This window comes from Gymnogyps californianus, chromosome 6, assembly GCF_018139145.2.
Source record: "Gymnogyps californianus isolate 813 chromosome 6, ASM1813914v2, whole genome shotgun sequence".
In the NCBI taxonomy this organism is placed as follows: domain Eukaryota; kingdom Metazoa; phylum Chordata; class Aves; order Accipitriformes; family Cathartidae; genus Gymnogyps; species Gymnogyps californianus.
The window spans coordinates 27,016,133-27,031,163 of NC_059476.1; the positions used below are offsets into that span (position 1 = coordinate 27,016,133).

The 15,031-nt window shown below is 38.2% G+C and overlaps 1 protein-coding gene across 1 annotated transcript in view; it reads right to left on the minus strand.

Moving 5' to 3' along the window:
- The window catches only part of DLG5 (discs large MAGUK scaffold protein 5), a 111,648-nt gene that overhangs the window by 68,086 nt on the left and 28,531 nt on the right, over positions 1–15,031 (minus strand). The window contains exon 2 of the mRNA XM_050899211.1: positions 1,770–1,838. Coding sequence (XP_050755168.1) covers positions 1,770–1,838 — 69 coding nt within the window. The remainder of the gene's footprint in view (positions 1–1,769; positions 1,839–15,031) is intronic.

A 15,031-nucleotide genomic window follows, 5' to 3' on the forward strand; every position in this document is an offset into this window, starting at 1 on the left:
TCAAACAAAGAATTCCCCTGGCTGATAATGTGTTAAATATTAAATACCTAATTTACTTTAATCATTTGAATAAAACAAAACTATGAAGAATACCAGATCACAAGTTCTGTTTAGTAGCCGATCACTTAATTTTTAGGTTATAAATAACTTTGATCACTGCACACACCAAAGGCATAAAACACTCCCAAGGACAGCCCTCTAGGTAAAACACACAGGTCAGGATTCAGTATGAACTTCAATGTTTTAAAAGATGAACAAAACATAGTTTGGAAAGAATTCAGTTCTGACTCATATATGGGAATAATGGATGTCTCAGAAGTAACATGCCAAATTCTAAGTAAGTGTTCAGAAACAGGAATCCCGCATTTGCGTAAGGTACTATGCCACAGAAAATTAATAAAATAGAAAATAGAGGCCATGAATCTGTAGCTTGCAAGTGGTTGCCGTTAAAGCAAAAATTCTCTTCATGATGACAAACACTAGCTGTTCATCTACCTACCTTTACTTCCAAAATTATAAAGGTCAGATACAGTGCATTCACAAAGTTACAAAAATTGCAAAAAAAACAAAAAAAGTTTTAAGTGTACCTTTCCTTTTTAAAATCAGGAACATGGAACTAGAAAGGACCACCTGCATCTTCTCCTATCTCAGGCATCACTTCCTCCAATTATTTCACAAACTTACTGGATTTCACCTTAGAAGAACTTCCTTCTTTGGAAGGCTCCTTTTTGAGTCTGGTTGTTCTAAAAATTTAGGAACTTCTTTCTTCCTATTTCCAGCCCCAATTTATTCACAGCAAATTAAATCATACCCTTCCTTCAGGTAACAGCATACAAGTGTGATCTTGATAAAAATCAAACTAACATGTCACAGCTTCCCGTATTTTCAGCAAATAGTTCAGTCAACCCTAAAATCTTGTTCCTGCATGCTGGAGTTAAAAGTTCAACTCAACGACTGCAACAGATGTCTACCCACATCCTTAAACAGACAACTGACTTGCCTGGTGCTGTCAGGGAGGTCTACAGATGCCTGACACAACACTGGAACTTTAAATATGCAAGAGCCTACATTCCCCATCCAAGGCAAATGACTTTTATATGGATTTCACAATAGAAGTTATTTGTATAAGAAGAGGAAAACTGACAGCTAATAATTCCAAGATCATCTTGTTGTTAGAGGTGTTTTGTCCACATTTCTTTTACCTCTGATTTTTTTTTTTTAATATTTTGTCTTTCCCAATGACTTTAAAAACAGAGAAAACGAAGCAATTCATTGCATGCAGGGGAAAAAAGGGTTAAAGCTTGCAGCCACTTTCAAAAGTTTAAAAGGCTATGACCTTGGCTAATAATATTTTTAATTTCTATGATGTTTTTGACTCTGACTACAATTTTCACATATACATAAATATATACATACACATATGTGAATGCCTATATATATTTTTATATGCACAGACTTGTATAAGTAAAATGATGTAAAAATGGCAACATTAGGCTAAGTAACTCAAAGCATACTTACATCATTTAATGTATCCAAATGTAACAGATTTTATTAGCAACAACTGCATACAGCCATGAAAAGGCTTAACTTGCACTATGCTAAATGAGTACACTTTTTCCTGGTGAAGATGCTTGGTTACATCTTATAGTTTAACTTCTTTGATTTTATGACCAGAATCCTCTACCCTTCCCAAAGGCAGCCTTAAAAACTTGTTCTCCCAGCTCCCAAAAGACATGCTCATCAAGTTGCTAGATTAATACTTTACTCACCAATGCTACTCAGAGAACTGCTGCTTTCAGAATCAGAAGGCATTATGGACAGCACACTGTAAGTAGACCCTAAAATCAGAAAAATAAAGACAGTATTACTTTTTTTTTCTTTTCCTCTCCCCAAACTAAGCTAACCGTTCATTTTCTTGATACTGTAAATGCCAAACACACTAAATTAGAGAGAACAGACGTCACTAACACATAAAAATCTAACAGGAAAAGTATAATTTGTAAATGAACATTGCACTATGCGCCGAGTAGGAAATTATTTCGGATGAAATGGTAAAAGTGAGTTCAGCAAAATACTGAACTAATACAATGGTTATTTCAGATACACTGAAAATACAGAGTTTCATCTCTACATTATGAAAATTATGAGTGATACCTGTGTCACAGTCAGAATCTATTTTGGCTTCTTATCTTTTTACATGTACTAGCTCCTATGTCATTGTGTAACTGATTTGTATTCTTGTCCTCAAACTTCCTTCAGACTTAGAAATTTCATTTCATTGGTAAATAAATTTTGCTTGCATCCACTTGCAACTTTCAGTATCTGACCTTAAAAGCAAGGACCTACAAAGCCATCTGCTGTTACTGACAATAGCAAGTTTTTTCACATATTAATAGATAAATAGACAGAGGCACCTTTTATTTTAGTTATTTTAGAAGTATGCTAGATTTTCCTCACCAGAAGAACTAGAAAAACAGGTCCTACTTCAAAACCTTACAAACTAAACAGCTCCATCATCCCTCACAAACAGGATAAACATGCCACAGTAAAGACAGGGAGTGATTATGTGCAGAAGTGATTTGAAATCTGGTCCATTTTCAGCACTAGCCAGGATGCAAGACCTGTCTTCACAACAGCCAAGCTCAAAGACAGTTTCAATGCTTTCAGGAGCTGCCTTTCCTATAGTCCTCCTTCTTATGTTTCAATATTTGTTTCTTCCAGTCTCTTTGAAATTAAGAAATAAAAGCTGAGAAGCAGCATGAGATTAAACGCATGGATTTACCTTTGAAATACATTAAAGAAAGGACAGGCTGGAAAATAAGAAAGAAATCCTGGTTTTTGCTCATCTCCTCTGCTTCTTACTAGAAAAGGGACATGACATCTGTAACTACCATAGTGTTAGATGAAGGAAAGACAAGATGTGATAAAATAAGTTTACTAACAACACGAACAACAACAGCAAAGTGAATTTTAAAAAGCTAACACACTTAGGGCCCAATCTTCAACTAGTAAAAGTGACATGGACCCCAACTTTAACGGGGTGTGTTTGTTTATCTTGACAAAGAATGAAGCTCCTACATTTGATAAAAGGAGTGATGTCTAGGCAAAAGCAAAGTATTTCAATGTAAGGAAAACTCCCTCCAAGCAAATCCTCTGGTTTTATTAGCAGACATTGCAGAAAATAAGTACCAGAAAAGGAACTGAATCTTGAAGTAGACTGTTTAACCTGACAAATCCCTGTGAAAAATGATTCAAAATATATTGGTTACAAATAATTCTAGTTGATTGTATGGGATCTAAGTTTTTCGGTTTGTTCTGATTTTTCAATAAAACATGACAAGCATGTCACTGACACACTGGCTTCAGAAAAAAAAAAAAATCTGCTGCACATTTTTGCTTCCAAACATTTTCACATAACAATTTAACCTGTGCTCCTATTTTATTAAAGCTTATTAAAAGCAAAATAATTTCTGCATTAATTAAAATCAACCTCTTCACATATTCTAAACTCGTATGACTTTGCAGTATTTCTTGTATTCTGGACTAGAAGGATTAGAATCATAAGAGAAGCTGAAAAAAGCAGATCAATATATTAAACAAAGTAGGACATGTTTATGACAAACAACATGTACCAAGATTGTATCAAAACTGCATGGGACTCAAGCACAATAAAATCTTGTGCCAAGAAGTGACACTTCATTATACTCAGCAATTTAAGGCAAAATTGCCCAGTTCCTCTACAAGATTACATAGGAGTCCCATACCTAAACAAACTTTTACTGATTGTTAGCTGCGTTTGCTTCTTTTTAAGAGTGGAGAAAGACAAGACTCAAAATCTCATCATCTTAGCTGATCTTGCTTTTGTTCATCTTCAAGAAGCACTGATCCTCTCTGTCATCTTTTCCTGCGTTAAAAGCCAGAGCCAGGACTTAAAACAAGTTAAATTCTGCCTCTGGAATAGACAGAAAAGTTTTGTGAAGTTGACTTCATCAATGGAGACATATGACTCTCCCTAGCGATGTTCTTAAAACATTAGCTCAGATTTGTAAACGCAAGATCCGGTATGCATGGCATGTTATCACAAGAAATCGTACAATTGTGAAGAGGGGAGGAATCATCTGACCCATTCATAATTCCTCACTTCTGATAACAACAACAACAAAAAAAATCTAGTAGCATTTATTTGGCTTCCAAGGCTGTTTGTGGGTATGTTTGGGTTTGGTTTGTTTTTAAACTACACAGGGTATGAGTCCATTATCTGTAACACGTGCCACCTTTGTCATCAGAAGCAGTATTAGTAAGCGTCAGAAACAATAACCAGAGGACTCTACATAGCATTCACAATGTTAAAATTCATCTTTAGGTACTGAACTGATATACAATCATGTACTCAATTCAGGCTACAGTAGCATCGTACTTGACGTATTCTGCTTGATCAAACTAGCAATACCTCAGTAGTACCCGAAAATGCTCCAAGACAGCGTTTCCCCACTCTGTAGGATGCCTCCTCACACGAAAGAAAACGCTCAAGATCACCCCAACAGGAATTCAGATAGAGGCAAAAAGGCAAGGAAAAAGGCACAAGCTAGTTTCTATAACCACAGGCACTAGAACACCCTGTTTATTCATGAGCTACACAACCATGGTATTTTAAGAAATTTGTTGCAAAACCATCCCCCCCACCTTGCTAAGCAATTTTCCACTTCATTTCAAATTCTTAAAACTTTCTGACTGTCCACCTTGTCAAATTGCACAAAAAATAAGATCAGAACACAAAACCCAACAAGAAGCCATGACTACTTTTTCAGGTTGATGTTGAAAGTGCTTCACACCTAGCGGTTCACGTGCCTTTCACCATACTTTTACAAATATTTGTCTTTCATATTTTTCCGCTAGTATTCACCTCACATGCCAAAGTCACCCAGTACAAAAACTTGCTACATGTGATTTCAATTCACTGGATCGTAACAATTGCTGACATATTCTTTAAGTTGAACATTACAACTTGAAATGACAGGATTCTGAGAAACACCGTAGATACTATTCATACTTAATTTAAATATAAAGAAAAGTGACCTGTCTTTTACAGATACACATTCGTACAGAGAGGAAAAAGAGCAGAAGCATCCTGTCTTTGCATGGTAGACTTGCTTTTGGGGCATTTCTTTTTTGCTCATCCAGATTTAAGCTTTGGATCAGTTCCTGGCTGTATCAAACAGCTTTCGCAGAGCAGAGATATTTAGAAACTGCTACAGTACATACTTGAGAATCGTAAGAATCCCATTTTCTTCTATTTTCAACAAGTAGAGCAAGTCAAATTTCCTTAAGTTATTACTGTCTTTATTAGTCAGATGACAGAAAGGCCACTTAAAAACTCGCAAATTCAGGAAAGGAACTAGTTGCTTAACTGTGGAAGCCACCTTCACAGACAGCAGAGGAACTGGATTCTAGTTTGCCTCCATCTTTCATACAATGTCCACACAGAAACAGTGATATATATTTTCATTGTTAAGGCAGACAATGATGGGGGGGGGGGGAGAAGAGTTACATGTCTTAAGACCACTAACTGTCTAACCAGGCAATTTCCTCATCAGCAATGCCAAATCTAGACTGATGGAATTAAATTATTAGCACAAAATTAAAACAGAACATTTCTCTCTTCTGTCTTTCTAACCTTTGAGTCGTGAAACACCATGTAACACTGGGCATCACCTGTACTTCAAGGGGAGACTAAAAAAGACAAGACAGCTAATCTCAAAGTAAAGACTCCAAAACAAGCTTGCACTTGGTACCTTCTGTAAGAAAGCAGCACAAAGAATCAAGTAAAATATCTTCTAGGACTAAATGCTAAATTACTGAAAGACTTCTGAGAAAAATATACTGTGTTCAAATTTCATTATCTGGAGATAAGCTGAATGTCAGGATTGCCATGGCTGCGTAGAACCTTCTCATCCTCCTCCATACAAATATGTGTACATATGCAGGCTCTGCTCATGGCTCTAAAGCATAGTGTATCCAAGGGGACTGTAGTGGCAAAGTAAGATACAGGGACTCAGCTTTCCAAAATTCATTGCACATATGCTCTCAATTCATTAATTTCTTTTTTTCCAAATGTATACTTTACTGTCAAATATTTACAAAATTATATCTATAATTCAACTGAAAGAAGGCTATTTCATCTTCCAAAATTTGCTATATTAAATAAATGTGTAGAAATAAGAATAATTACTCCCTCAGATACACACCTTCAGCACAGGGCCAAAGAGGCAGGTATACTGAACCTGTTTCAGTGTGTGAAGAACCAGGGTTTAATTCAAGGAGCATTAGGTGTTTCATCCCAGAAGATGAGGAGTGCTCTGGTCTTAGCTGCACAGCTCTTGGCATGTCACCCATCTTTAAGGACTGCATTAAGATCTGCAGTATGGCTGACTCCTAACTTAAGCACATTTCCTAACTAGGAACACTTAGCTCATTGTAGGACTGAGCCTAGAAGGAGCGCCTTGCCTGCACCAATTTCTTTTGCTACACCTCTGCCTCTAAGGATGACATTAAACAACTCTCCATGCTCCTCTGCTTGAATTTCCATTGTTAATTAAACTCTGCTCTTCCTCCCACCTCCCTTCCCAGTGCAGTGACTGCCAGCTGATTCAACTTCTCAGCAAATGGTTTTTCTGATGGAGGCCCAACACACCGGATGAGAGGGCAGTGTGACAAACATTTGTTTATCCACATCTCCGTGCACCAAACCAAACTGACTTTGGCAGGACTCCTACTTGCTGTGGGGGAGTGAAAAAGTTTGATTAAAACTGGAAATGACACAGATTACAATGTTCCCGCTGCCTTTACAACAAACAAAGCTGCCCAAGGAGCTTAAGATCACATGGATCTGCCATGCTCTATCTCTGAGGCTATTCTTTTCTTGGCAGCCTGTGCAGCCAGATTTGTCAGAAACCGTAAGACACAGTCATTTCTTGCAAGTTGCGTGACGTTCAGATGCTAAATTCTGACCTCACACAAAAACTTCAATTGGGTATTTGCTTCCATCCATGTCATATTTATTTCAGATGTTTCACAGCCATTTACCTTTAAGGATATGAGTAACTCCAAGGACAAAGGCACAAACTTGGTAGTAAAGGTAAAAGAGTAGTAACGGTCATATCAGCAGAAGTTTGCTGGTTTTTTCCCCCCATCTGCTTTTAAACATGGCTTTACTACTTATTCTGCACACCTACAGTTCCTTAATACTGTGCCCTGCAGCATAAAATCCTCTTATTTTTAGGACACCATGAAAACTAAATGAACAGTAAATGGCTTTTTAAATAATCAAGCAGCTAAAAATTTACAATTTTTATTCCCCAAATGTCTCAGTCTGTAACAGTTTCACAGAGACAGTGAGGGTCAAAAAGTTTATTTTCCTTTCACAGTGGAGAAAACATTTTACAACAACCTATTTATGAAATATTACGATATTAGTATTAAAAGTGTGGGTTTGGAAAAGATAGATACTTTAGTTCTTAAGCCATCTTTCAATTCTAAGTGATTAAGAATAAACTCTTGTTAAGGACAGAACACTTCACACACGAACAAGGACTTTGGCACCTTTCTCGGAAACATTTAGTAAAAACCAGCACTGGTGACAGAATAACAAGTCAGGCTGATTCTGATTTAATATGACAATTTCTGTGTAGGTTTAGATTCAGAAAAGTTAAGTAACCTGCCAGAGGCCAGAGACACCAGTAAAGAAGCCCTGAGTTCAAATGCTTAAGTTCCTAGTTGTCAGTCATACAGTCAAGTACAGCATTTGATCTTCAGCTGTTAAAACAACACTAGACAGAAATATCTGCAAAATTCCTATTTTCTTAGCAACATCTGTTGAAAACACATCATAGTAGAATAAACCCACAGATTGATATTTCTAAATGTGCATTCCTAAGTGGAATCTTCCTAATTCTGTAGCAACGTCTACACTCATTGCTACAGATATTTTTTTCTTTAGCCAGGAAGCAATACAGTGAGTTATACTGAGAAGAATTTACAACCTATGTTTAAGAGAAATCTAAGTCACTGGACTATTGTTGTGCATCTTACTACAATGTGAATTATGAAAGGAAGCAGACGTTGGTGCCTTCAATAAAAAAAGCGGAAGAGCGGCAGTGAGAAAGATAAGAGGAAAGGGCAAGAGATAAGAAAACAAGGTAGTTCATTTTTCTACATTATCACTTTATCATTAGGATACATTTGCTGCTGTGCACATACTTCATTAGCATTATTTGTTCTTGTTTCCTGCATTCTGAGCATTGGGTCAAATCATCCTCTTTTCACACAAAGCAGCACAGAAAAGATTAAAAATCTTTACAGATCCGAATTTGCATAGCTTGATTCACAAAACACACATGACAGTGCTTGAGCTGGCAGCATTCAAGCTTTTTGCCATGGACATGATGCTCTAATAATGCCTTAAAGAGGTCGGACAGAAGCAATTTTTAAGAGCCAAACTACTATGAAGTTTTATTACCAGAATAGCAGCTATTACCAACTGGTAATTGGAAGCAAAGAAGTACAAAAACTTATGACTGCTTAAAAAACCAACAAAACCACACCCGAGTATATCAGGTCAGCTAGAAATAATGCCCCTTGCTACCTTCCAATCTTTCATTTCTTTCTTCGCAATTTATAAAATGACTAATTTAATCTCTTGCACTCTGTGAAACCACATCAGAAGTGATTAAATATATCTGCTGGAGCAGTAGGACCAAAGATGCAATCATAATTGCTGCTGCTATTACTTATTCAAAAAGTCCTGCAGCAATTCAGATTCTGAACCAGAAACAACTGCTTTAACCTTTGTCTTCTTGGTTTTTGACTGGGATGGCTTTTAACTCTACTTTAGTGAGTGCATTTTGTCTTGACAAGTCATTTGTCTCCAACACTCCATTTCAGCTGAGAAGAACTGCAAATGACCATGCCCTCCTCTTACAGCCCTGAATTTCCATTAGGTAGTGCAACGAGATGGGTGATGATTTTTCAACAGTTATTTTAAGGCTAACAGCAACATACCTAGCTACCGTGAAAATATCAGCATGCAAACTTATATTACTCGGATTCTGGCAAAAGAACAACTTTCGGTTTGTAGAGCCGCACGCACTGCCTTCACTGCTAACTTTCTTACAAGAGAAATGCATATTTTTGTAGGCTGACACTCAAAAGGCAGAGAAAAGAGTAACTGGCTCCAGATTCTTTAACCTCAGCATTTAGTACAGATAGGAAAAAGCTGCATTTAAAGTCAAGTCTTAGTAAAACTGCAGTGCAGGTAGGTGAAACAAATTGTCACATATTTCAGCTCATGTGGATTATACAGGTGGTCCTTGCGTTATTATCAACACAGCAGTGCTGTCTTCTGTTCTACAAACATGATGTGGTATTACAGCTGACTACCTTATCAAACAAACACAGAAATAGTTTTTATGAATTATTTTTAATATAGCTGCTTTAACAATGCTAGTTAACCTGGGAAAACCCATCTCTGTTCCACTGGTAAAAAGCCCAGTGTATCCATTAGTTTTTTCTCGCTTCTAGCCATCAGGAACATTACATTTGTTTGCTGGATTATGTATGATAAGCCAAAGGCAAAAGAAAAAAAAAAAAAAGAGAAAACATAATAGCATTTTACTTTTTTAACAAGCTTCCTGCAATTGCAAACTCTGTTTCTCTTGAAGTTATCTTCTTAATCTAGATTACTCACTAAATTATACATAAGAGGATATAATTAATTTTGTTTATTAAGGTAGAGATGCAAATTTTCATTAAACCTCCCAGATGACTAAAATGCAGCAGAGTATGTTCACCAGTTCCTCTAGGAAAGGAAATCGGATAACCTAGGGCCTAAATCCACTTTGTAAGCATGTGCTCCTTCAGTACTCCATCTGCACAGTGTCCAGCAAAATGGCATTCTGACCATTCGCTGGATATTCCAGGTATTGCTGAAGGGCTCAAGGCTTCTTCAGCTGGGGTGTGCAGTGATGGCAGTCACCAGAAAGCAGCAGGCCCTCATGGACCCACATAATCTTGAGCACAGTGCTCTTTATCCCTACAGCCATCGATGAGATGCCATCTCCAACAGGGAGCAGCTACAGATTCCTCTTCCTGTACACACATGGCAGCGAGAGGGCATCAGCATACCACCGATCTACCCCACCCAGTGAGCACTGGCAAACTTCACTTTTTTGTTCTCTGTATCACTGCGCAAAATGCATCCCAATTCTGCCTGCTCTTACACCTAGCCTGGTCCCAGCTGCCTATTCCTCAACACTGTTTGAACAGATCTTGGTAACTCAAATCCATCTACTTCTAAAAAGTTTCTCATCTGCCCTGTATCTAGATAATGATCTGTTTTCATCTGTCAGACATTTAGAAAATGTCATTTTCAAGGCCATTACTCAGTCTTTCTGGTCCATTTTCTGAGTTTTATTGCCAAGTATAGGGCAGATAAGAAGTTAAGGCATCTCAGCAAATAAGAAGTTAAGGAATTGTCCAAGTACATTGCTCTTGCTATGAATGGTCTCTATCCACAGGAACTCACACTTCAAACCTGCTGAACCTGATACTGACTACTAGAGCTCTTCCAGGCTGTAAATGCATGGTATGTGAACAGCTAACTGGGCAGCTCCAGACACCGACACTGAAGAAGCAGAGACACAATCTGGACTCCTCCTAGGCCATGACTGAAGGGTGGTACTGCTCACTATGACTGGAGAAAAAAGGTGAAGTGGGAAATGTAACAAGTCATCCAGAAAAGTCCACCCCAACCCCCTTTAATGCTGGGGTACAAAATTTTTAAGAACATCACCAAGTTGAGAGTTGAGTGACAATTCTTAAAAATAAGGAAATACTATATCCATTTTTATTCTGGAGGAAAAAGGGATAGACAGATGATGCACCCAGTCACATGTCATTATTTGGGCTGGGAACAGACACCTCTTAGAATATTCTTCCCTTTCATTAAGCTTTGACAGAAATAGTGTTCCTGAATACCTTCAAATCTCCTTGCTAGCTTGTTTTAACCCCAGATAATAATATATTCACACCTTTTTTTCCTAGCACGCTAACCAGTTCTTAAAGTTTGAAGAAAGACTTGGTTGTCCATTCTGTCATGCAGCACTCCTTCCAGGGAAAGCTCACTTTGCAAAGTTATTTCCGTATCTGGAGGCAATTCTTTACATCAAGCTATATTCCAGAAGCTTTGCAAGTAATCTGACTGAGATTTCTGGAGGATGACACCGTCTGCCATTTGCAACTGACCCTAGAAGATTTAAGTGAAAGGAAATTATGTTCAGAAAATAGCCACACACTATGCAGTCAAAAGCAAGAAACTGTTGTGGGATGTACGTGGTAAATACTAGATTCCTACAAATGCATTCTCAATCAGCAACAGTTGCCAGTTGCCTTAATGAATTTGCAATGGTGACAATTAAGAAATTCAAACTTCATTTAGTTTGCACAGATATACACAGAGCTTTGTAGCATATTATTTCATCAAATAATTGTACAGTCAGGTAATATGAATGGCAAAAAAATTTAAAAAATAGCATTAACAACTCTACAACTAAATGCTACATTTAATGCTATATTTAAAATTTAATTTAAATTTTGGAATTAAATCAAAGTAACCACCTAATTATGTTTGTAAAGAGGCCATGCCATAAAAAAAACCTACATGGAAGAACAAAGGAAAAAGCAGCTACAGGTATTTAAAACTGCAGACACTGACACTCAAAAGACTAGCAATCTAGCAGGTAACAAGGAAAGCAAGCATTAAGTCCTCAAGATTAGCCTCTTAACGCATCCAGACCTTTTATTAACTCCCTGTATCTTGCAACCAGGTATTTCCTCTGCAGAAGCAGCTGGGGGCACGCCTGGAACTGTGGGTGACGAGAGCATCCATCACGTGCCTAACCTGAGCTTTTTTCTAGCAATTCAAACTTCACCCATAACAAGCAAGCGTAATGGTTCAAACTGGTGCTTTAGGACAAGTCATCAAGAACACACATGTACCTACACCCATCCATAAACACAGTCTAAATATAAGAACTGATCTGCTTCAATGATAATGGTACAGTTAAAGCCACATAGCTTTCCTGCTCTGCAGAGACTTTTAAACAAGGACCAAGGGGTTTAATATAGTTCTAGCTTACCCCTGTACAGCAGAATTAGGCACACAAGGAAGCAAGCACCTCAACACAAACACAACCACTATCACACCAAGGGGTTGTGCTATTTACAGCTCAGGAAAAAAAAAAAGCCGCATTTAGGCCAGTCCTTTGTGATTGCAAGCAGAGGAGTAACATATCAAAGTCCAAAGGCTTTTTTCCCCTCTCCCCATACCATCTACCTTATCTAAACTCACCCGTGTACAATTTTATCTCATAAAGCTATCTTCCCTGAATATCCTGATTTTTACAGCCCTAGCATATTGACAAGGACCAAACTTCTCTTTCTAACAAGAAATAGAACAAAGTAGTTGGAACACTCTTCTCAAAAAGCAGCCCCTGTTACTATTCAAGAACTAAACCAGCAACTGATTGAAGAAGTTATGGTTACACAATATCTCCTCATATGCTGTTCTCTATATTAAATGCTATAAATAGTAACTACCTAGGAAAACTTATGAGCCTGTTGTTTCTAGCCTGAATTCCCCATTTTCCTACAACTTACAAACCAGCTCACATCTACTGCTCATAAGGATTGCAAGAGATATATCAATACAATCATCCAAACTCGGACTATGTGGCAGTCAATACTCAACACATCTCCTTTGAAATTCAAGTGGTGTTATGAGACTTGACTTTTTCAAACCATGCACCTCTAGAAAAAGTGATTCATGTTACTTGGTATGAAACCTGGCATAATGCTCAAGTAACCTCCTTTCAACCTTGACAGGAGATGCATACTCCCCAACTAAGCCCTAAAAAATGAATTCTCCTTATATTGCTCTTCATAGCGTGCTTCAATATTCAGCCTCAAAGTATCCCCCCTTCAGGAAAAACAACAGAAAAAAAGTCCCGAGATGGTTTCATTAAGGTATGTCAGAGAAGGGCTTTAAATTCAACTTTGTTGTGTTGTTACAATGGAAAAAACTACCCGCACTTTCATACAGAAGAGGGCTTGTATCCAAGCTTCTTCTGTCTTTCTGTTTACAGCAATTGTTACTTGAAATGGTAATAGAAAAGATATATCTAAGCTAAATCATTTAATCTAAGATTTCTTGTCTCCTTGGCAAGTTTATTTTTTTCCCCAACACCCTGCTTCATTTAAGAAAGCAAAAGTAAGGATGAATAAAACAGACAGCTTTTTTTCCCCTCCTAGTGCTGTAGAGCAGGAAATTCTGCTGCCAGCAGTAATTCCATATTAAATACATATATATTTATTCTGCAGGCACAGAGTCCAAGGTTCTGCTCAGTAAAAGAGATGCAAGTCCCTGTTACCTACAGATTTCAGGCCTAAATCCTCTTCAGGACATTTGCAATTACAGGAAGGTCATCAGAACTGTGTGAATGCTACTAGCACACAGCAAGTGCTGCAGACAAAAGAAATGCTGAATCCATAGTAAAGTGACTGAGACCCCTCTCTAAAACTGGACCAACTGGAGTAAATATTCTGTATGCATCTATACAGGATCTTTCCAAAAATGTGCAAGTTTTCACAAAGGTAATAGCTTCACCAGACAGCTTCTGAAAGTGCCAAGCACTGGTATGACCTCAGAAGAGGGGGTGGAGAAGGTAACAATATCAATTAAGAATATATTTGAACCATAGACTGTACCTTTTCAGAACACAAACACACAGATATAAAAAAGAAACCGCACCTACGCCCTCATTTAAACAACGCAATTAAGTATGTCCTTAAGTGCTCTGCTGTACTGAGTGATTATTACAAAAGTCTATTGCCTATGAACTATTTACAAAAATAATTTGTTGCAGAAATCCCCAGGGGTAAACTTCATGCCTCTTCTGGTTACAGCTGCACCACCCACAGGAACTTCTCATCCCTCACCAGAGGTAACCTTCGGCTGTGACGATGGCAGCAACAGGCCGATAGCCTCCTCCACTGGCGCAGGCACCGTCAGAGTGTGTGTGAGCAGACCTCTCCCTGACACACACAGAGAATAATGCAGGAAAACGTTGCTTAAGCTTCCTAATGGCAAAAGTAACACGTGCAACTAAATACAACAAAAAGCCATCTTCCCCCACGTACACGTACCAGGGTGCTCATGCATACAAATGCTCGCTCTACCTGGGAGCTAAGAGCAGAGAATGCCGGAAAAAAAGGAACTCATCTGGAAGCAATTATGGCACACATTCCTCTCTCCCCCTTTTTGCCTCTTCTCTGCAGGACATGAGTGCTGCTACTTTTCCTTCTCTCACAGTCATGGCAGGGCAAGGAGGAGACAGCATCCTCAGCCTCTGCTGTGGCTTGACAGGGCGGCGAGGCAGCCCTGCATGGCCACATAGTGCGTTGCAGTGCTGAAGGAGTTTGCTTGCTTAGACACAGATATTCCTAGGAGCTCCTTCTTCCGGCTTCAGCTTTTACATAATTCCTTGATGACCTTGTTTGGAGACTAAATCAATGTTAGAGTCTAGAGAGGATTTTTCCTACATACCAAGGGTATCAACATGCTAGATGGGCCTTTTCGCCTTTTTGAGATTATTATTTTTGGAGAAAGCAACTGCTGCAACTCTAGCAAGTCACAAAGTGGCTAATGACTTCAAAATGGCTTAGCTATGACCTTTTAAGCCAATAGGTCTGGGTTACCAAGCAAGCAACTGCAGTGAGCATACAAAGAATAACTGGGAACTTGAGGTACTAGTGACAGCCAGGCAGATCTTAGTAATGGGAGGATTTTTAAGCCAGATATTCACCATAAGATCAACTATAAGGAGGGAAAAAAAATGCCTGCAACACAGGCAGCCAAATGCTATCGGCTCCATCAATTCTAGAAAAAGTTTTAAAGCTTAATGCACTGATGATATATCTA